The sequence below is a fragment of the Aethina tumida genome, chromosome 1, assembly GCF_024364675.1.
Source record: "Aethina tumida isolate Nest 87 chromosome 1, icAetTumi1.1, whole genome shotgun sequence".
Taxonomy (NCBI): domain Eukaryota; kingdom Metazoa; phylum Arthropoda; class Insecta; order Coleoptera; family Nitidulidae; genus Aethina; species Aethina tumida.
The window spans coordinates 77,375,104-77,395,916 of NC_065435.1; the positions used below are offsets into that span (position 1 = coordinate 77,375,104).

At 37.8% G+C, this 20,813-nt stretch overlaps 3 protein-coding genes across 7 annotated transcripts; 1 reads left to right on the top strand and 2 right to left on the bottom strand.

The window, feature by feature from the left end:
- Window positions 1-1,010: 1,010 nt before the first annotated feature.
- Window positions 1,011-5,543, bottom strand: LOC109593875 (GMP synthase [glutamine-hydrolyzing]). Of its 3 annotated transcripts, none has more exons than XM_020009008.2 (8): window positions 5,360-5,543; window positions 4,377-4,798; window positions 3,683-3,921; window positions 3,079-3,627; window positions 2,337-2,607; window positions 1,975-2,281; window positions 1,730-1,918; window positions 1,011-1,676 (listed from the first exon to the last, which is right to left on the bottom strand). In XM_020009008.2, exons 2-8 carry the CDS (start codon window positions 4,778-4,780, stop codon window positions 1,575-1,577), a joined length of 2,061 nt encoding a protein of 686 aa, XP_019864567.1. In that variant the 5' UTR covers window positions 4,781-4,798; window positions 5,360-5,543; the 3' UTR covers window positions 1,011-1,574. The 3 variants fall into 3 exon arrangements, with proteins under 3 accessions (XP_019864567.1, XP_049826556.1, XP_049826555.1); XM_049970599.1 differs by lacking the exon at window positions 5,360-5,543 and adding an exon at window positions 4,958-5,262; XM_049970598.1 differs by lacking the exon at window positions 5,360-5,543 and adding an exon at window positions 4,924-4,956.
- Window positions 5,544-6,117: 574 nt separating this feature from the next.
- Window positions 6,118-12,819, bottom strand: LOC109605881 (tuberin). 2 transcript variants are annotated; one of them, XM_049962282.1, is made up of 15 exons: window positions 12,733-12,819; window positions 12,342-12,479; window positions 12,152-12,288; window positions 11,208-11,969; window positions 10,683-11,146; window positions 10,459-10,627; window positions 10,190-10,408; window positions 9,762-10,130; window positions 9,381-9,708; window positions 9,131-9,327; window positions 8,751-9,073; window positions 8,294-8,700; window positions 6,883-8,240; window positions 6,435-6,824; window positions 6,118-6,373 (listed from the first exon to the last, which is right to left on the bottom strand). In XM_049962282.1, the coding sequence occupies exons 2-15, from the start codon at window positions 12,424-12,426 to the stop codon at window positions 6,194-6,196; spliced, it is 5,388 nt and encodes a 1,795-aa protein (XP_049818239.1). In that variant the 5' UTR covers window positions 12,427-12,479; window positions 12,733-12,819; the 3' UTR covers window positions 6,118-6,193. The 2 variants fall into 2 exon arrangements, with proteins under 2 accessions (XP_049818239.1, XP_049818238.1); XM_049962281.1 differs by lacking the exon at window positions 12,733-12,819 and adding an exon at window positions 12,540-12,624.
- Window positions 12,820-12,891: 72 nt separating this feature from the next.
- On the top strand, window positions 12,892-20,733 carry LOC109609333 (WD repeat-containing protein 81). Of its 2 annotated transcripts, none has more exons than XM_020025988.2 (9): window positions 12,892-13,188; window positions 13,242-14,666; window positions 14,724-14,908; window positions 15,277-17,634; window positions 17,687-17,862; window positions 17,916-18,164; window positions 18,223-19,257; window positions 19,311-19,567; window positions 19,698-20,733. In XM_020025988.2, exons 1-9 carry the CDS (start codon window positions 13,088-13,090, stop codon window positions 19,942-19,944), a joined length of 6,033 nt encoding a protein of 2,010 aa, XP_019881547.1. In that variant the 5' UTR covers window positions 12,892-13,087; the 3' UTR covers window positions 19,945-20,733. The 2 variants fall into 2 exon arrangements, with proteins under 2 accessions (XP_019881547.1, XP_019881555.1); XM_020025996.2 differs by having other exon boundaries at window positions 12,893-13,188; window positions 19,713-20,733.
- Window positions 20,734-20,813: the final 80 nt, after the last annotated feature.

Consider the following 20,813-nt stretch of genomic DNA (forward strand, 5'->3'; position numbering starts at 1 on the left):
ATACTTACAGTACCGCCCAAAGGTGGAGAAATATTTTTATTTTATTATGTTTTTTACTAATATTTTTAACTAACTATCCGATCATAATAATATATAAATGTTGCATTATTCCCTTAAATATTTTTTTCATACATCCTTTAAAAAATGCAAGATCAAAAATGGAAGATATTTCAAACGATTCGGCTAAATAACTCACCCTATTTTTTTTGAGTTTATAATACAATAAGTAGGACGTGTGGAAAAACTTTGTCCGTTGATTTATAAAATCCTATTACAAATCGGGACTAAAACAGACAGTAATAAAATTTAAACCGGAGTATTATTTCAAAAACAATCCGCAGTTTTAATTTGAGAGTAGTGTAGTGAGCCCTCTAAAATCGGGACGCCTCAGGAAAGCCAGTCGAGATGACGACCGTTGGCTAATTGTGATTTCTCAAAATTGTCTGAAAAAGTCGGCAACGATCTTAACGCAATGAGATCGATCCCCTAAGAAACCATTCATATCAAATAAAAACAGGACTGTCCGATTCGAATTATGAAGTGGTCGGCACAATCAGTCAAACACATTGAAAATTGAATTGCTTCAGTGTACCAACTATGTATGATGTTATAAACAATAATGGCTTTGCTACAAAGTATTAATAAACGATCACAAAATGTAAATTTTTAATTTCTTTCCACTTTTTCGTATTATTCTTCAAATTACTAATACTAACTTACCCTTTATACATAAAAAATAAGTAAGTATATTTATTATTTATTAGCTATAAAGTATCAGTTGAACAAACAATAATCAAACTAATACTAATATACCTTTTATACATAAGAAATAAGCAAGTATATTTATTATTTATTAGCTATAAGGTATCAATTGAACAATAAATAAACTGTTACAAAATTTATACGTTTCTGTATGAAATTTGATTTGAGGTCAGACAAACCTGATGTGTATGCTGAAATTAAATTTAGTTATTATAATTTTTTATAATAGGGTTAATTAAAGCAATAAATTTTATAGAACCGTTTTATTGAAACTAAACAAATATAAAATAAGTTATTATGTATGATAAACATAATGTGATTGGAGGGGCTACCGAAATCGTACTAAGAACCTCAAAATATTCACGCCACAATAAATCAATATTTTGGGTTTCAACATATTAATTGATTAATATAAATATGAGAATCGGAAGTACAATTAATTCAGTTGATTAGGAAGAGGGACAACATAAAAACCGTAATGAATCGGTTAACAATTTGTTGCAAATATCTCATTTAATATACAATTGTTGAGCCATGTGTGGTGCAGTTTAAGACTTGTAAAGGGTCATTGCGGATTCGTCGCGACGCAAATTAAATAAAAACAAAAAAGAAAACGCTCTATTCATTACTATTGTAATAGCTAAAATTGGATAATTTACAGTGCCTCGTGACGAATCCGAACGTGCCATAACTTGATTACACAGTTTTTTCAATAACAATATATAAAACAGAAGCCTTGTTTAAAAGTCTGTTCAGATTTCAATAACCAAAAAAAAAAAATTATACATTTATAATTTATACAATCACTGTTTTTATTCCCATTCCGTCGTTCCTGGCGGCTTCGAGGTCAGATCATACATTACTCTAGAAATACCCGGCACTTGTAACACTTCCGACACCATTTTTTGTATGACCTGCATAAACAAAAGGATTAATTTCATCGTGAGAAGTTAGAAAAATGACTTACTTCAACGGGCAGCTGTTTTCCGGGCACGGCTGGAATGCCGGTCATGAAATCTTCGGTGATGAAGGGACGCAACGCGACCGATCGCTGACACGAGGGAATGCGCAACGCCTGATCCCGATCAAAGTCCAGAGGCAGAAGAATCACAGGCATTTGACTTATACAACTACTATAGCCGCTACTGTGCAAAATCTAAAAAGGGATTCTCGTAATTTTCGAAACGTTAACTCGTTCCAAACGTGTCTTACACTCGTGGCTACGTCATCACATTGTCGGATGGTACTGAGCACGTTGCTAGTGAGATAAGTGGGGGTGACGTCGGGCAGTGGTTCCTTGACGATTCCGCCGAAAATATAACAAACACGATTGACGTTGCGACAGATACGTGGTATCAGCGACGACAAGAACATCATGTCTTCCCAGTCCGGCTCTACGTCGCTACTAATACCCACCACGTACGAGTAAGAACGACAGTCTCCTTGTACGCCTACACTTCTGATTGGCAATAGCGTAGCAGCAAGTTTTTGTTTGTTCGATATCCTACGCAAAGTTTCCCTGAAAAGACGTTTAAATTTGTTAAAAAACGTCGAACTGTGATCGAATCTCTTACCGTTCTTCGTCATTTGTGACACTTTCTACCCGGTTGAGCAGCGCGTGCTTCTTCTGCAACATCTGATCGAACTCCACGATGATTTTGACCAAGACTTGCGTCTCGGAGAAATCTCTCTCCATGTAAGGTTCTTCGGCGCACAGAACACGCACCGCCAAACCGGGGCCAGGGAACGGGTGTCGCATCACCAATTCATTTGGCAACTCTAGGTCTCTGCCCAAAGCACGCACTTCGTCCTTGTGGAAGTCTTTCAGTGGTTCAATTACTTTACCTATCGATTAATTAAGTCATTATACATTTTTTCTCATTTTGGGCTATTCATCTAGAAAACGGTGAATTTTTGTCTTTCGATTTATGATTTTACCAAGAGTGAACTGAACATTTCCCATCGAGATAAATTATATTTCAGAACTGAACAAATTATACCAAAAGTATCCTATTCATTTCCACGGGTTAAAAAAAAACGAGTTACAGCTGATATTTTTGTCAACAAATGATGCAACAAATACAGTAATAGTTATTCTATTGTTATTAGAATGAATTGTTTTTTATGTTCAAATTATCTTAGTTATCAATTTTTCATATTAAATTGTTAATCAATAGATTATTCGATTTAAAATATTTTAGGCCCTAGGAGATAGAAGTAGGATAAAAAGTAAGAATGTTATAACAAGAAGTAAAAAAGACTAATATTTAAATCCACTGTTAAATATATTACAAAAAAAAAATGATTTTTATTTACCTTCGTCCCTTAGTTTCCGGATGAGATCGGAATCGTTGTGATGCGTTTTGATCGTGTCGGCCTTACCGGACGCATGACAGGACGCAGACTCGATCAAGTCGGGTCTGAGAGTGCCCTGCGCCAGCAGCACCTCGTCAGGATTTAAATTCAAATCAGCCACGATCTCGTTGGATATCTTCACAAACACATCGCCGATTATTTTTCGTTTCTCCTCCGGGTTCGAAGTCATGCATAGCAGCTTGGTGATTTTAGTGCGCGAGTTTTCCGTCTTGTCGATTGGCACGACCGTCGTACCCTCATAGAAGCTGGATGCAGCGCGAATGACGCGCAGATTCAAACCGACCTTCTGCAACGAGCTGTGCACCTTCTCACTTTCGTTTTTCCTCATGAACCCATTGTCGATGTGGATGGCGATTATTTGATCAGGGCGAAGCGCTTTGTGCAGTAGGGCGGCGCATACAGTGCTGTCCACGCCGCCGCTTACCAACAGCAACACCTTGTTGTCGCCGACTGATTCTTTTATGTATTTGATGCATTCCGCTTCTCGTCCTATAAGAATGTCAAATGTATTTCAAACAAGAATGTTTATTTAAGAATTAAGTACCTTGCATGGTGTAGTTGCCAGTGAGTCCGGCGACGTCACACAAGAAGTTCTTGAGCATCAGTTTGCCGTTGGTGGTGAGATCGACCTCGGGATGAAATTGGACGCCATACAGGTTGAGTTTTTCGTTGCAAATTCCCGCACAGAAGGATGAACTTTGGGCTATTGATTTGAAGTTGTCTGCCACTTTGTCCAGCGAATCGCCATGCGTCAACAATACCTGTTGGTTCTTCTCCAGTCCTCTGCGAAAACCAGAAAACATGATAATATATTCATATTCAATTAGTATAATTTAAATGACCTAACTAACCTATTATAAATAAATATAATAGATTGAATTAAATAAAATTACTTTAAACAAGATTGATAGTATAACCAAAATATAAATATTTTTGATACAAAGAAAATCCTTAGTTACTCAAACAATAATCCCCAAACTTTCCCATCTTTATTTAGAATATAAAAAATGTGATTATTTTAAATCTTGTAAATATAAAATTTTCCTAAAGATTGTTACAACATGAATGAATGATATAATAATTGTTTACTTATATTTAATTTTACTAACATATTATGTATTAAAAATAAATATAATATTAGGAAAGATACAAATATACTTATCAAGGTTAGTTAGTTATCTTAATTGTGATTTTAAGTCAACAATCTTTTACTGTTAAGATTATTAAGCAATACTCACTTGAATAAAAGACATTTGGTATTGACTTCAATGGTGTACTGTCCATCCTCTCTGGTGTCCTTCCTGATTACAGTGCCTCCAAACTCTTTGTTCATCATCTGCATGCCATAGCAAATGCCCAAAACGGGCAAACCTATCCTGAATATGTCCGCATCATACCTAGGAGCGTCCTCAGCGTATACTGAACTGGGCCCCCCTGAAATTATGATGGCTTTGTATCCAGCCTCTTTTATGTTAAAGGCCGGTGTATCCAGGGGCAGCACGTGCGATTCCACGCATAATTCCCGGACTCTTCTATCTATTACTTTGCCGTATTGCGCGCCAGCATCCAGGATGCATATTTTCTCCGGATTCGCCGCACCATTTGCACTTGACAACTGACCTTCGGGTGTTAGATTGTGCATAGCTTTTCTCCAGCAACACTACAATGAGAATGAGATTGAGTTGGCACGTTAAAAGAGTTGTGATGCAAGATTGATAAGATAATGGAGGTTAAAGGATTAGGGTCACATGCAAGAAAAACAAGTAAGAGAAGGCACAGGTTTACCAATGAAAGTAAATTCATTTCTTGTACATTGTACCTCTTCAGTGCTTCAATTTACAGACTGAGAAAGAAAGTAAAAGGAGCGAAGTTGAAGTTCATAATGCATCTAAAATTAACTTTTGAAGGTGAAATGTGCAAAATCATAGTGCAATAAGAAAAGAGTCACAACTGGGTAATAATAGAAATGTGTGTATACCCCGCAATGTGATTAAACAGTTAATATTGTAAAAATGTGAAGAACACGCGGATCGAATTGGAACGAGACGTTGAGACCGGATTTCCGTGCGTGTAGACCTACGATTTTTCGTCCATTTTTCAGGCGAAAACAAACGTCGAATTGTATATAAAAATAGACCAGGGGACTTGGTATACAATTCGCACGTGTTTACAGCGTTCATAGCACACAAAAATAATACATTATTTTGACAGAAATACTGACCTACAACTTTGTACTTTGTGGACGTTTCGCACCGTTTTTCACACGATCATAAATTAAATAAACACTGGCACTTTCGGTGGTTACGGTCCAGTTTGTTTGTACCGTCGAACGTGTTCAACAATTAACAATTAAAGTGAATAATAATAATGATGGGTGAATGTCAACCACATCACTTTCGACAAAAAGAAACAAATTTACCGGCTGAGGGATTTGTTAATGAAATACAGAAATTCTACATAATATGCGATGTTGCCAATGATTTATTATGATAGATTATCATCAATTTATTTGAGATGAATTGGTAAACTCATTTGTTAGTTTTTGTTTTACATTTAATGTAATATTAATAATGAAGGGTTATTTATTTTTCATTCAACATTTATTGAGAAGGTAGAAGATAAAAAATATTTCTGTTTAGTTCTGGTTCATCTATTATATAATAGATGTCGTGTTAAATACTATTTAAATACTACAAACAAATGTATTTGCGTTTGTTTAATCATTACGTATTGATTTTGGCACAGAAATTTATGTGTTTAAAAATACATATAGTTTTGTGATTTTAAATTAAACGGATTTCGTGTGTATAGGTTTTCTGTGGTATATACTAATAAATAAATATCTGATTTTCTTAAGTTTGTTTATTTGAATTGAAAACTTATCAAAATTAATAAGAAATATTTTATTTAATATAGTCAAGCACACTTTTATATTTACTGGAACTCTATTTTATATAATTGTTTGAATAAAAATTAAAATTCATTGATTAAATAAGAATATAATGATTATTTAAATCGTCATAACAATATAATATAATAATAGTCGAAATCAAGATTATGTATAATCAGTAAAATCCTCCATCTGCTTTTTTGAAGCAGAAGTACTGGGCGGTTCAGTGGGATCGACGAGTACTTTAGTACGAACGTTCTTGATCTTCCTCAGTCTTTCTAACCAATTTGATGCGTATGGAGTGTTGTGCTGTTGCTTGAGCGATGTCACAACCCTAGAAGCCAACTAAAAACAACAAAACAAACCATAACTTACACGAACCGACAACAGTTAAATTACAACTTACATTGCAGTGTAGTGCCAGCTGTCGAGCCAAAATTGCAACGTTCTGATCCGACACCAGCTTGGTTTCGCTAATGGAAATCAAATCCTTCAGTTCGTCTTTCACCTTCACCGTAACTTTATTGGTGTTGTGGTCGAGCGGTTGGATTATAATAGCAGCGAAATTGAACTGGCTCTTGATGGTGTTAATGTTATATTCTTCACCGCTCTCATTGTAGATGATGGTCACGAAATTGTTGCCAATGTGTAACTTTTTATTGTTGCAATTGGGATCAGTTTCTTTGTTTGGCATCATCGTTGTTACGTGGAAGGTTACGCGGATTACGTCGTCCTGCCATATATAGGCGAACTGACCGTCGTTTCCGTTTTGTTCCAAGCCACCAATATAAACCACCTAAATCATATCAAATCAAATTAAATCAGCATAATTTCATTTATCAAACTTAACTTACTTGTGAGTCAACGTCAGAAAGTTTAATCAAACTGCCTAGATTTTTTAAGAACTGAAGATACCGCAGCGATCCGAACCTATTTTTTAAAATTTCCACTTCGCTGTTAACTTGGTCCTCCTTCACATACAGCACCCCAATATTATGCGTTTCGTAGGGCTGAATACTATCCAAAATCCGTACGGCTCTTTGCACCATATCCCCAGTGCCAACCAGCAACGGGCGCTCCGAAGTCTTAGTGCCGAAATATGCGGAGTGATAGAGCTGCAGAAACACGAAACTCGGATTAATGCCGTTTTTCGGTGGTTCTTTGGTGCGCGTGATGTTGGGTCTAATTTGTTCCGTCCTTGGTTTCCTATTTGCCGGACTCATAACCGATATCGTGTGGGTACGATCCCTTTTTATCGCCTGGTCCGTTATACTAGTGCCGACGCCTTTCCTATCTTTCGCCAATGAATTCTTCTCCAGTACTGACGAGGAAGCACTTTTTTGTATTTCGTGATCCTCACATCTTATGGGATGTCTCACAGGACGGGGGGACGTCTGCGTTGGACTTTGGGGCGGTTTTCCGCTGAGCGGGGCCAAATTCAAACCTCCCAAATTCGGCAAGTTCGAAGGACGTTCGCCGGATTTCTCCGAACTTAAACTACCAGAAGAAGTGCTTTTGTAGGTTTTGATTGCCATTCTCTGGAAATCCGGTTGGATGGTGTTAATGTTGGGCGATGGGGGTACAGTTTGATATGGCTTAGGTTCCAGCGGTTCCTTTGGTGGAGACGAACCGGGGTAGCTGTAGCTGCTTAACAAAGAAGGATGGTGCGTTGTGGCTTGTTGTGGGGGACGTAAGGGCTCGTTAGAAGGTGGTGTGGTACCTGTTCCTCCCATTTCTTCGGGTATTGCTTCACAACTTACCCTCATGTCTTTCGAATACATCTTATTTTTCTTAACGGTATCCTCGTCACCCGCTTTATTATCATCGCTTGGTTGCATGAAAGGATTCTTCCAGTTAGCTGACATTTCAGGACTAGAATTGGATCTCCGAACCGGATTTCTAGTCCTGGTTCCGTCGTCATATACGTATTCATCGTCCTCGTCGATGCTGTCTCGGGAATTCTGCCTAGACGGTGCTTGTTTCGAAGGCGAGTCTGGAACAGTGATGGGATTACTGACGGGAATGTTGTCTCGTGGTTGCGGTTGTTGTTCTTCCTCTTCCTCAGATGTGCCTTGACGTGGCAATGACGCCGAGGGTGAATCCAAACTTAAGGAAGGCATGAATACGGTCGACATTTCGTTCAAAGGAAAGTCATACATAGATTGTTGGAAAGAGATCTGATTCTGAATTCGCATCACCCACGACATGTCACCTACAAAAGTAATAATTTGTAACTTTTTATAATTAAATATTGATAAAAATAACCTGTTGGTCTCCTAACATAAACCTCGGCCCATCCTTGACACCAACAGGCGCAAATCGGCTTCTCTACTATGCCATCATTGCCAACCAATTGCTGCAACTGACTGGTAAGCACATCACTTCGCCCACCGTCACTTAACCTCTTGGAATCGTCCGCAACCGGCGAGTTCAAAGCCGCCCCTTTATCGTTGGAGTTTTGCCGTGCCATCCAGCCTGATTCTTGGCCATTGTCGCCGCTGCGTTGCTCACATAGTTTGCTGTGCTCACGGCACAGCGTCCAACACTTATCACACATACCGTGTTTGAGAACTTTTTGTGAACAGCCGGATGTTGTAACAGTGACAAGCTTGTTGCCGACGAGCCACGTCATACTTTGGCCGCCGTTTAACAGGAACTCTGCCGTGGGTAATCTGCATAAAAGTAATTGATACATTTTGTACAATTTCAATTGTCAATTTACCTTCTGGGTAGTGCGCTACAGGGCGAGAATGCGTACCGGGCCATCAGATCGAGGCATGTTTCAGTCAACTCCTCATAGAACTGTACGAGCATCTTGTCTGAACGATCGATCGGTGTCGGTCTATGATGGAAGGCGGCAGTCGAGCCAGTCGCACCGCTCGCCCCTTTGTTCGACGGCATCGTCTGCGTCCTGCGTCTCGAGCCCTGTTCCGTCAGGCTCGCGGACCGCTTCCGGTCCGAGCTGTCCTCGTTCAGAGCGCTCAACTCGGACTTGAGCAGCGGTTGCGTCTCCTCGAATGGCACCAGAACATTCGTCTGAAGACCCTAATAATAAAAAACTATCAATAGTACTGAAGTGTTGGAAAGTTGGAAAATTTTTACATTCGTAATAAACCTGACGAATTCCTTACGGAACGGAAGTCGACACTTCAGGAACCAGACGGCGATCACGTGATGGGCCAGTGAGACCGTATAGTGGTTGTATTTAAACGGATTGGTGTATGGAAGGGCAATAGCAAACACTGCCATATACTGGTCCGCCACGAAATTAGCAAATACCATCGGCAACTGTGTCAAAACTGAAACAAATCGTTAAGCAAATTGATTAAACTACTTAGATGTAATAAATTACTGGATAGAAACTCTAAGACGGGTATCGCAATGTAAATAGTCGCCGAAATCTTCGACATGTTTAGCAAAACCTCGGGCAACATTTTGACCATAGCTTCACGCATCTCCAGCGTGCAGATCGTAAGTGCGGCAATGCAGGGATTCGAGCCTCTTGGCACCGTTTGTATGCAGCGCATCAGGCAACGAATCATTTTCTGTTGGTGCGTGGGCTCGAGACACGAGTGATATGAAGCTAAACTTACAAGGGCGGCCAGCACGGCCGCCTGGAAATCCGACTTATTCACTTTCACTGTCAGCGAGTCTGGCAAATTCATCGTTTTATCCGAGATCTAAAAAGCATAGTTTAAAGATTTAAGCGACCAAAAGAGACCGATATGTTTACCATGTTACACAATGCGTCCACTAACAGATACAAATCAGGATTTCCCTGTTTAGAGAGTATAATACTTTTATTCTGCAACGCTTTGGGCATTTCGGTCAACACTAATCCGAGCACCTTCCAGTCCTTTTCGTACCTCAAGCAAGTGATGAAAGTCTTAAAGGCGGGTTTCAAGGATACGTTGGTGGTTGTGCAATTGGAATCGTCATTTATAACTGGGGGCGAATGAGCGGGAGAAGCAGACGGAGGCTCGTATAGGTAATTTGGGTACCAAACTCGCAAATACTTGCTAAAACGGTACTTGCCGTTCGTATCAGGACATCCTAGAAGGTAGTGCTCGTCTGCGCGCATTTTTAAGAAACAATTGAAAATCTGAAATAATAAATAATATGAAATATCATTTAATATAATTTAATACAAAAATAATTTACCATATATCTGCACTGATTAGAATTGGCGAAGATTTTAGGTTTGCTGTAGTGCATCACCAAGAATTCGACAAGCATGTCGTAGATTTTAATCGGGATAGTCGATGGTAATTTATAAATTTTGTTCATGAATAATCTTATTAGTCCTTTGACCAACGTAACTGTGTCCGTAAAATCTACTTCTGAACTCATACCTTCCAAATTAAAAGGCCGCAACAACAACTAAAAATAAATATTATTTAAAACAACGTTTATATTTTTTTGAGGTTTACTTTGTCTAAAATATTGAGCATTTCCAAACATTTGTTGGACTCATAATCCATGCACAGTTCTATCATAAGTTCAGCAACAGATGTCCGGACGTTCACATCTGAATCGTCGGCGATGTGAGCCATATGAGGCAAAATAATCTTGTCAATTACTTCCTCCTTGTACTCCGAACTGCAACCAACAAATAAATATAAAAATGAGCCACATATTCATTGATTAAACTGACCAGTACAACTGGATGATATTTGTGAGTGAGTCGAGAACCTTGAGTCGGATTTTAGTGCGCACGTTTGGAAGAAAGTAGCGTGCCATCATTAGATCTAAATTATCCAACCAGTGATCTTCAGGTGGACAAATCCTGTCTGTCATATAAGTTATCAATTTCAGGACACTCGACTCGGGCCTTTGTTCGGCACACTCTTCAATCAAACAGTAAAATTGCCTAATTGATCCGGTGTACTTGTCAGTATCAATCAGATACTCGATCACGTTGATTGTAGTGTGGACTTCTTCTGTTAACAGACGGGAGACGTGACTGGGTGCGGTTGCGGTTAGTTTGCACGTGCAGAGAAGGATTTCGAGAATCATCGACCACGACGGATCGAACAATTCGTAGCCGAACTGGTTGACGAGCCGGTAAATCCCCTGGACACATTCGTACGCCACGGTCGGTTGATTAGACTTAACCGCCTATAAAACGTAAGTTTTATCAATAAAAATATATATAAAGATTTATTAATGGTGAAGTAACCTGAAGTATTGAAGGCAAAACTGAACTGGGCGGGCAGTGCAAATTTATTAACTTCTGATCGCCCCAAAGGGCCATGTGAATGTAAAACACGGCGCCCCTCAGTAGGTCAACGTCGCATTGCAGACTAGGCTCCTGCAAGATTCTACACATCGTGTACAATGCATAATGGCCCATATGAGTACCCAGTAAATTCTTCATGGTCTTCCAGCTTTCGTGTGCGTAACTCTCGCAGATCACTGTCCGACACAACGCTCCTATGAACTTCGGTAACGATTCTCGGGACAAATTACTATAAGCCACTAACGTCGTCATGATTCTGAGACAGGACATAACGGTGTCGCGATTGGCCCTCGTGCACAACAGGCATATGTGATTGATGAATCCGGAGTTGATCTCATCAGACAGATAAGCCGCGTTATATCTAATGACGGTGTCGATCAGGCTCAAATACTCGAGCACTTTGCCAGCTCGCATAATGTCGGGAAACCAATTCAACAGGAACGGTCCCACTTCCTCCTCAAAATACACAATCTCTTTGCCATTGGAGGTCAGACAATTGAGGACATCTAGTCTTTGGCCAGTATCTTCTGGGTTATCGTGGTTTTTTATAAATTGAAAGAACTTTGCGCGCATTAATTGCAGCTTGTCGCTCTGACCTTTGATCAGCTTTTGCAAGAATGCAAATACAACATGCCTTATTTCTGCACTGTAATCTGTAGTCAATAAGTCCTCTATTGCTGACCATATTTTTGCAATAGTCTCCTGCAATTATTTTTATCATATATTTTTTGTAGGATAAAGATAGAAATAGAACAGCAGTATTTTCATATTTGTCCAATATACTATGAAGACATTAATATTTAAGTTACATGTTTATAAAAGTGATAACAGTCTAATATAAAACTATGTCACTATGATCTAAAAATTAATTAAAATTATCTTACAGTTTCTAATTTACGTTCACTAATGCCTGTTTGCAAATCTCTAAGTGTATTCAACCTTCTAGTTATGTGAGAGTCTTTTCCCAAATCTTTTATCTTCTCGTCAGGTATTTGATATTCAGCTCTTCCAGTAGAAAATACTGCAAAGTTATAAAAATGTAATCTATATGAAAAAACATAAAAGAAAATTTACCTTGAGTATTTTTTGATCTTTCTCTTTTAAAATATTCTTTTACTTTTTCTTGAAAACTTTTGCTGTCCTTATCCTTAGAACTCATTATGGTATTTTAAATTAATACACTGTTTCCATTAAAAGTGCAATGACATAATTCTGAAGAAAAATATAATTTTCATACAACAAAAAATGGATTATTTTCTGACAAAACATAACCTCAATCATTAAATGCAAGTTAATGCAGTTCTACATGGGATGCATTCATGGACACTGAATTTTAATTTGATTTTCATGTACTTGAATATCAGCATAATATTAAGAACAATTCAAATGACTTCAATAAAAACTAATTCATTGCCACAAACAGTTTTATAATCAATAGTAAACACAGAATGTATCGACTACTAACCTAACGTTGATGTATAAACCGACCTTTACGCATATCGCAGAAATTTTAAAATAAAAAAAACAAAATAAAACAATGTTGAATAAAAAATTATACTAAATAATTCGATTTGTTTATGTTTATGTTTAATTAATATACCTTGCCTTATCACTTTTTCTAATAACAATGAAGGATGACGGATGATTTTGACGTTTTGTTTCGTTTTAAGGTTATGTTTACAATTTGTCGTATTAAAACTGTGCTAAACCACAACAAAATCATCTTACTTCCTTGTTAGTGATGAACCTGCTCAAAAACACATTAACCAAGTTGCTATCAATAGAGCACATTTGACAGACCTCTACAAATTAGGTTTAAGATGGAAAACATCTTTGAAGAATTAGGAATTCCAAAAAAGTACCTGAGAAAAACCATCAAAGATGACAGATATGTAGCTCTAGTCCACAAACTCTGGCTAAAGTAAAATGCCTTGCTGAAACACATTTAATTAGTCTAACTGATTTTTTTTTTAGGTCACTGATAAAGCACTCAAAACTATCAGAATTCATAGAAAGATCCAAGTTTGAGTCATGGCCCAGTGCAGAGGAAGAAATAGGTCTGTCCTGGACAAAAATTTACATAACAGTTTTCAAAAAAAGAGACTCAAAAGTTATACCATTACCAAGAATAAGGCCTTTATCAAGCGAAGACCGTCCCATGTTGTTTCCTACACTTCTTCAGTACATTTCCCAAACCAACTACAAGAATCTCTGGAAGGAGGCTTACAAAAAATATTCAGTCAGTTCTGATGGTTTAAAGGAAACTCAAGTAATGTTAACTAGTTATAATGAAGTGCTAAAAGAAATCTTAATTAGAGTATATGGTTGTTCTGTAATAAATGCATGTGATTGTAGAGAAAATGTGGAGGCATCTAATCAGTTTGATGCACATTTAAATGTACTGCCAGCTGTATGTGCAGTGGAAACATTAAACTCTATTTTCTTATTACATAATCCTTATATTGAGCACAATTTAAATGATTGTGTAACCTTTAGTCCTGCCATTTTAGATAAATGTTTTACAAAACCATTGTTCATTGTGTACCAGTTGTTGAATCTGTTGAGATCTTTACATGACAGGAGCCTCACTTTAGGCGACATAAATCTTAGTGATATTTATTTAAATGAAGACATGTGGGTGTATATATTTCCAAACATTCAAAGCAATATTTACATCCAAGAAGTTCCCAAAAACGAAAAGAAAAAAATCGCAGTTCAAGACTGCAGAAAATTCGGCCACAAATTCGAGAATTTCAAGTGCGAAAGCTGCGGCATCAAAACCTATGATAAAGTTCAAATCACCAACGAAAATCTGGAGAAATTATGTCAGCTATGGGTGGAGGGTAACATATCGAACTTTACGTATATAACAGCTTTAAATGACCTGTCAGGCAGAAAATTAGGTGACCCGAATTGCCACCACGTTTTCCCTTGGGTCACCGATTTTTCGTCTCGTTGCGGCAAAAACTGGCGTGACCTCAAGAAGTCCAAGTATCGGTTGAATAAAGGTGACCGACAATTAGACTTAACATACGACTCATCCCAATCTCAGGTTCCACACCACGTTTCCGATGTGCTATCGTCCATCACCTATTACGTGTACATGGCGAGGAGAACCCCTAAGTCGGTACTCTGCAAAAATGTTAGAACCATCTGGGTACCCGCGGAATACCCAAGCTCGATACAAAGAATGCAAGAGTGGACCCCAGACGAATGCATACCTGAATTCTTCACCGATCCGTCAGTTTTTCGAAGCATTCACGATGATCTGGACGATCTTGAGGTGCCAGCTTGGTGTGCCAGTCCTGAAGAGTTTATAGAAAGGCACAGAGAAGCCCTGGAAAGTCAACATGTCTCAGAAAGATTGCATCATTGGATTGATCTCACATTCGGTTACAAGTAAAATATTTTTGATGTTTTATTGAGGTTTATTACTGAAAATTTATTTGTTTATAGATTATCTGGACCACCCGCAATTAAAGCTAAGAACGTATGTTTAAATTTGGCAGATGATCATTGCAATTTAACGAAATCTGGGTTGGTTCAGCTCTTCACACAACCTCACCCTCCTAAAGCAATCCAATCATTGTTTTGGTCAAAAATACCACCGAAGATTATCGTTAATAAGCCAATAAAACCACGTAAGTAACTGAACATGTTTCCTCAGATTCTATAACAAAATGAAATAATTTTATATTTAAATGGCATGAACATGCAAAAAGAAAATTTATATAATCAGTAAAAGTACTGATTGTATAAATTTGCTGTAAAGACTACTTTTACGTAAATAATGATTTGTTATTCAATTAATTTTTATTTAGTGCTCTTAAACATTTTAAAGCTTGATTTATAATATCAAATATGTAAGAAGTACAATGAAAATAAATTTTTTAAAATTAAAAAATGAAATATTTTACGTTTAGGTTGTACAGTTGTTTAATATATAAGTGAATATGAATTTCAGATAATATATTTAGGCTAACGTTACTATTACTTTTATTTAAATTAGGTAGGGATAGAAGCGCTTCATCGGGTAGCAAAGGAGACCAGTACAAAAGCGAGGAAGAAGAGGACTTGGACACATCTTCAGGTTCAGCCAATAGATCTCCATTAGGTCTGAGTAAGATATTATCTCGAAGTAGATCCTCGTTGCACGAAGACCAAAGCCCGAAAATCAGTAGGAGTCCGAGCAGCCATCGCAGCACAAGTTTAGGTCCTAAAAATCCTACTTTTACTTCTCATGTCGCGCCTAAAAAGCCTAACCAATTATCCGTGCCTAGTCCCAGTTTAAGTGCCGGTACTATTTTCTTGCCTAAGGAATACAAGCCAGAACAGGCCTTGGAGCTGTTAGAGAAGAAGCACGCATTTGTTTCGAAAACATTTCACGTGGAAACTGCTAAAAAACTAACGGAAGTACCGCATGATTGCTTGGATGTTAAAATACCGGAAGACTGTACGGTACAAAACGCCTTTACGAATTTTATTTATACCGAAAACTTTGAGGAGTGTTTGGTGAAGCAGCGTGCGACCAAATCTCACACTTTTCCGATAGACAATCAAAACGTTTTCTTGTTTAGTACCAGAGGCAGAACCAGCAATCAAAAAGCTGAAAATCAAATTTCTTGCAACTACGCCGAAATTATTTCTTCTAGAAGAATCAGGGAATTCCAAATCTTAGGTTGTTTAATCGTTGAGATTTTTATGTCTAAACAATTACGATCAATGGGCGCCAACAAAGTTGACAAGTTCGCCCAAAGACTGAAGTCTTGCATAACTGTATTAAAGAGTTGCAAATCAGAAGTACCTTTTTGCATCAGTTATATAGCGCAGTTACTTCTACAACCAGAGGTTAAAGATCCGATTTATTGGAATTACCCAGCTGTAACAGATTTAGGTTTGCCACCACCTAATGCTCATTTACTTCTAGAGCCATTGTTACATATGGTCGTGCCGTTTCCGAAACTATTCCCTGAGTTATATAAAATCATTGCTACTTTGAAGGAATTTAAGAACGTTGCTTTGGAACTGAACATACTATATCATTTCGATTGTAATGGTGAAATGTGCTCGGAATATGAGAACTTGGAACGTACGAAAATATTGTTCGCGCAAAACATAGGCGAATGTAAAGTTAAAACTTGTTCCAGGCAATTGGAACAGTTTTTCAGCGACCTGAATACTAACACGGATATGGAATTGGTTAATATTCTTTTGCCACACATTGTGGAGCTGATTGAAGATCCACCAACGTCAGTTTTGGCCGCTTGGTATCTGTACGATCCGATTTCCAGAATTTTGGGGCCTCAACGTTCTATTGAATGTTTATTGCAACCAATTTTGAAATTATATGAAAACGAACCAAGCGATTCGAATCTACCGTACAATAGAAAAATTGCAAAATTATATCATCACAGTTTTCTTTTAAGATTGATGGTGAGAATTGGTTTGAAATGTTTCCTGGAGAATTTCGTTACGCCGCTAGTCGAAGCAGTGGGTGGATACAAGGACTATGACAAAGTGGACTTTATTTTGCACACCCATTCGGAAAAGGTGATGAAAAAAATGTCTCATCTCAAAACAATGGACACGGAACATATTGAAATGTCGGCGAGTGACGATTCGAGCATCTCCTCCGACAGGCAAATAATAACTCCAAAAAAAGAGGCCGAACCAGCCCCCGAACAAGAAATGTTCGAGTTCGACGAAGAGAAAGAAAACGAGGAACAAATGAAATCTTTAATCGAACATCTGGAGCTTAATGTATCATCAGATTTGCCTTTCAACCATTCAACTGCTGAAGAAGCACTAGATGCCACCTTAACCGAGAATATCGAGCAATTACGAAACTTGGAAGAGTTGAATATTAATTTAAATGAAGAGTGCGAAAGAAGCGTGACCTCGCCCACCATTCCGATACCGTCCAGCTACAGGAATCAAGAGTTGTTAAACATAAGCTGTGAGGTCGGGAGCAAGAAGAGCGAGACTGACTCATTGTCGGATAAAAAGAGCTACTCACAAGAAATGGACTCACCGGGTTCGTGCTACGAACAATCGAAACTACTATCGACGTCCAGCAGTTCCAGCAACATCCAACGGCTGTACTCGAGGAGAAACGAGACGAAAATCTCGGAAATGAGTGCGGACAGTCTGATTTGGTTGTCGCACAGACTGGGACCTGTTTTGACCGCTCGTTATTTGTCCAGGAATTTGTTAAAAATGCTGACGTTATGTTACGTTGGTAAGGAGAATCTCGTTTCTGTTTCCAGAGAGAATATGCGCGAAGAGGGCGATATTTCTGTTGCATCCAGCAAAGTTGTGGGAGATGTTAACGCTCAAAAAGTTTTGGAGTGTCTCACCAGTATTGCTTGTATGTTGTTCAAATACAATTTAAAATTGAATTTATTTTGTATTTATTTTAGGTTTGTATGGGGAACAATTAATTTTGTTCCAGTACATTCCACATATGAGTGAATTGATTGCTCTTTGTAAAAGAAAATTGACCTTTAATCTTGAGGGTGGATTAATATCATGTTTGGCTTTACTCAAGCATTTAATTCCTTATTTATCTGATAGTACTCTTATGGAACAGTTACAGGTAATTTTTTTATTAAATTATTAATTCAATGGTTTTAACAAAACGTTTTTTAGGATGTGATTTTAAAAAATATTTTGCATCCAACTGTAAGAATGTTGGGTTCAACCAAATACACATTCCCCAATGGGTCAATGGCTAGAAATATTTTGGCAAGAAAGTATTTGGATGCTCTGTACGTTTTATCCATCAGAATGGGTTCTGACATGACCAAAACATTATTGGCGGTTCCGGCCCTTCAACGATTCTTTTTAATATTTGACAAGGTGTATCTAGGAGATGATAATAAAACTCAGGAAGACAAAGTAACTAACTAACCAATTCAATCACAAGTAAAATTTGTAAAATTTCATCAATTTACAGGGAGACAAAGATCTTTTGCGTTCAATCGAAGAGTCGCACTTTGTTGAACTAAAACGAGACGGTACAACAACGGAATGGGTAGTTGGAGGCTGTCCAGTACAAATATCTCACGCCAGACTAAAAGATTCCGAATCTGACAGTCTATCACCTCCTGTTTCGCTACAAGTAGCTGCCAGTTTAGGTGAAGAAAGTGTTGTAAATTTAGCCCTGGAAGAACTGAGAACCGTGTTCAACCCCGAGTTGGCCTACACTGCTTATTTACCCTTTTTGAAACATGTTGGATTGGCATCTTTAGAAAATTCGTTGAAAAATCACGAAAATGTTAAGAGTTTATGCCAACAGTTTAAGGAATTCCAAAATACTGATGCAAAACTATACGAAACGTATAGAGCAACGACAATACCAGCTTCAAGTAGCATAGGAAGTAACATTTCGGTTATCGGCAACAGAATAGAAATACAAACAGACAACTGCGACAGCTTAAACACCGAATTATTAAATTTAGTGAGTCACAGAATGGAGAACAACAATAGACATTTAAGGGGTAACTGGTTAGCGTATTGGGAACATGAAATTGGACGTGCCGAAAAAGATACGATGTTCAACTTCAAACAGATTAAACTGCAAACGTTTATCGGACACACTAACAGCGTGAAATCTCTGTATGTGTTGGACAACGAGAACAGTTTCATGTCCGGATCCAGAGATAAAACAGTTAAATTGTGGTCATTGAGATCTCAAGGTGACGGCTCGGCAGTCAGTTCTTGTCAGTGGACTTACACGGCTCACAAAAAATCGATCCTTGCCATCACTTTTTCGGAAAGTACTAGGTTGGTCGCTTCTTGCGACAGCGTCGTTCACATTTGGGACCCGTTCATGGGTGCGAACGTGGGACATTTAGAAAGTCCGAGGTATGCGCCTGTGAATGTTTTAAAAAGTATGCCGGCGCCTTCCAGTTTAGTTTACGCTGCAACTACGGAAGGAACCGTCAAAGTTATCGATATGAGATTGTGTAATTACATTCACGAATTAAAAGTAAGGTCGATAGAACATTGAAATGTATTGTAAGTTAAAACACCGTTTTTTAGATAAGCGTGAATCCGGCGGGTTTAATTCGGTGCATCGCAGTTCCGTCCTCCGGTAATTGGTTCGCAGCAGGACAATCATCAGGGAACATTACAGTGTTAGATGCAAGAACTGGGTTGGTTATTGCCAATTGGCGTGCCCATGAAAGCGAGGTACTTCAGCTCGTCGCTGTGGACAACAACACTCTAGTTTCAAGCAGTCTGGACCAAACTGTTAGTGTTTGGAATGTACATGACGGAAAGTTCAAGTTCCACCTGAGGTTTGTTACCGTTTTGTTTTGTTTGTTTCGTTTTACTTGTTTAAAAACAACACCTCAATTGTCTTGATTGAAATTTGAGGTGGGGTCGATTTTCGTTTTATAGTTTTTGACTTTGTGTGTCGCGTAACAGCGTTTGCCTTCCTAGGGGAGCGACGGAGCCAGTGCATTGCCTCAACGTTTACCACAACGAGCTGATCACTGGCACGACTGCCAATCGCGTCGGTGTCCACACGTCTATAGACACGGAGGCGTCTTTCTCCAGCACTAAATTGAGGTCGGACGCCTTCAAGGGTTTGCTTACATCTATGGTTTTGTTGCCGCTCAACAGGATGTTGTTATTAGGGGCTGATACGGGGAGTGTCAGTCTTTTGTGTTGATCTAGGCAATATGAGTTTAGTTATAAGAAAAGTGGTGGCACCAACAAATTTATACAAGACTGAAATATGTTGCAATAGCTCAGGAAACATCAAGAACAAAACATTTAATTACCTAAACGTATAGACAGTAATCTGCCACTTTTCTTATACTGTTTCCCCCTCCCTAATTATTTAATGATACTCATTAGGTACTCTAGTAAATAGTAGTGAATTGGTATGTAAGCTCAAAAAATTGTTGTTCCGTTAAGTAAGAACTGGTCGTTGCTTAAACGTAGCGAATCTCGTCAATTTAATTATTTAAATATTTTAACTGGTATAAAGATTATAGCAATATGTAGGAATGTTTAACTTCGATCAGTTTTAATTTTTAAGTTTAATTTTGTATGTGATTTCGTACATTCCGAACTGAAAGAGATTAACAGATGAATAAATTATTTGATTGGTAATATTTTTATAGGACAAATACAATAGTACAAGATATTCCAATCATTCAGTCTCCAATTTATAATACGTTAATTGTTGTCAATTTTAATCTATATATGTAGAGATTTATTATTATACATACTTTTGTTAATTTTCACTAGTCAGATAATTCTTCTTAAACCAAATCGACTTTTAATTGTGATTTTATCTAACTTTATTGATATATCGAATCTATCTATATTATTTTTAGCTATATTCAAGTTAGGGCCTATTTTAAGTATTCTATATCCAAAGAATGTTGTAGTTATTATTTAAGATATTAAATATTTATATTTAACAGGTATTTTCTTTGATCAATAAAACTTGGTACAAGCTACATACTTTTATTTTAAACAGTAAAATAACAATAAATAAAAATAATAATAATAGTAATAAATAATCTATCT

Excerpts from the sequence above, each read along its gene's own strand:
- LOC109593875 (XM_049970598.1), bottom strand. Across the intron at positions 2,608-3,078 it reads CCGGAAACTAAGGGACGAAG|GTAAAGTAATTGAACCACTG; the intron begins GTAAATAAAAAT and ends ATTAATCGATAG. Across the intron at positions 2,282-2,336 it reads GTCACAAATGACGAAGAACG|GGAAACTTTGCGTAGGATAT; the intron begins GTAAGAGATTCG and ends ACGTCTTTTCAG.
- LOC109605881 (XM_049962282.1), bottom strand. The coding sequence starts at position 12,426 with ATGAGTTCTAAGGATAAGGACAGCAAAAGTTTTCAAGAAAAAGTAAAA. Across the intron at positions 10,628-10,682 it reads AATATCATCCAGTTGTACTG|TTCGGAGTACAAGGAGGAAG; the intron begins GTCAGTTTAATC and ends TGTTGGTTGCAG. Across the intron at positions 6,374-6,434 it reads AGCTGGCACTACACTGCAAT|TTGGCTTCTAGGGTTGTGAC; the intron begins GTAAGTTGTAAT and ends TGTTGTTTTTAG.
- LOC109609333 (XM_020025988.2), top strand. The coding sequence starts at position 13,088 with ATGGAAAACATCTTTGAAGAATTAGGAATTCCAAAAAAGTACCTGAGA. Across the intron at positions 13,189-13,241 it reads GTCCACAAACTCTGGCTAAA|GTCACTGATAAAGCACTCAA; the intron begins GTAAAATGCCTT and ends TTTTTTTTTTAG. Across the intron at positions 17,635-17,686 it reads GTGTCTCACCAGTATTGCTT|GTTTGTATGGGGAACAATTA; the intron begins GTATGTTGTTCA and ends TATTTATTTTAG.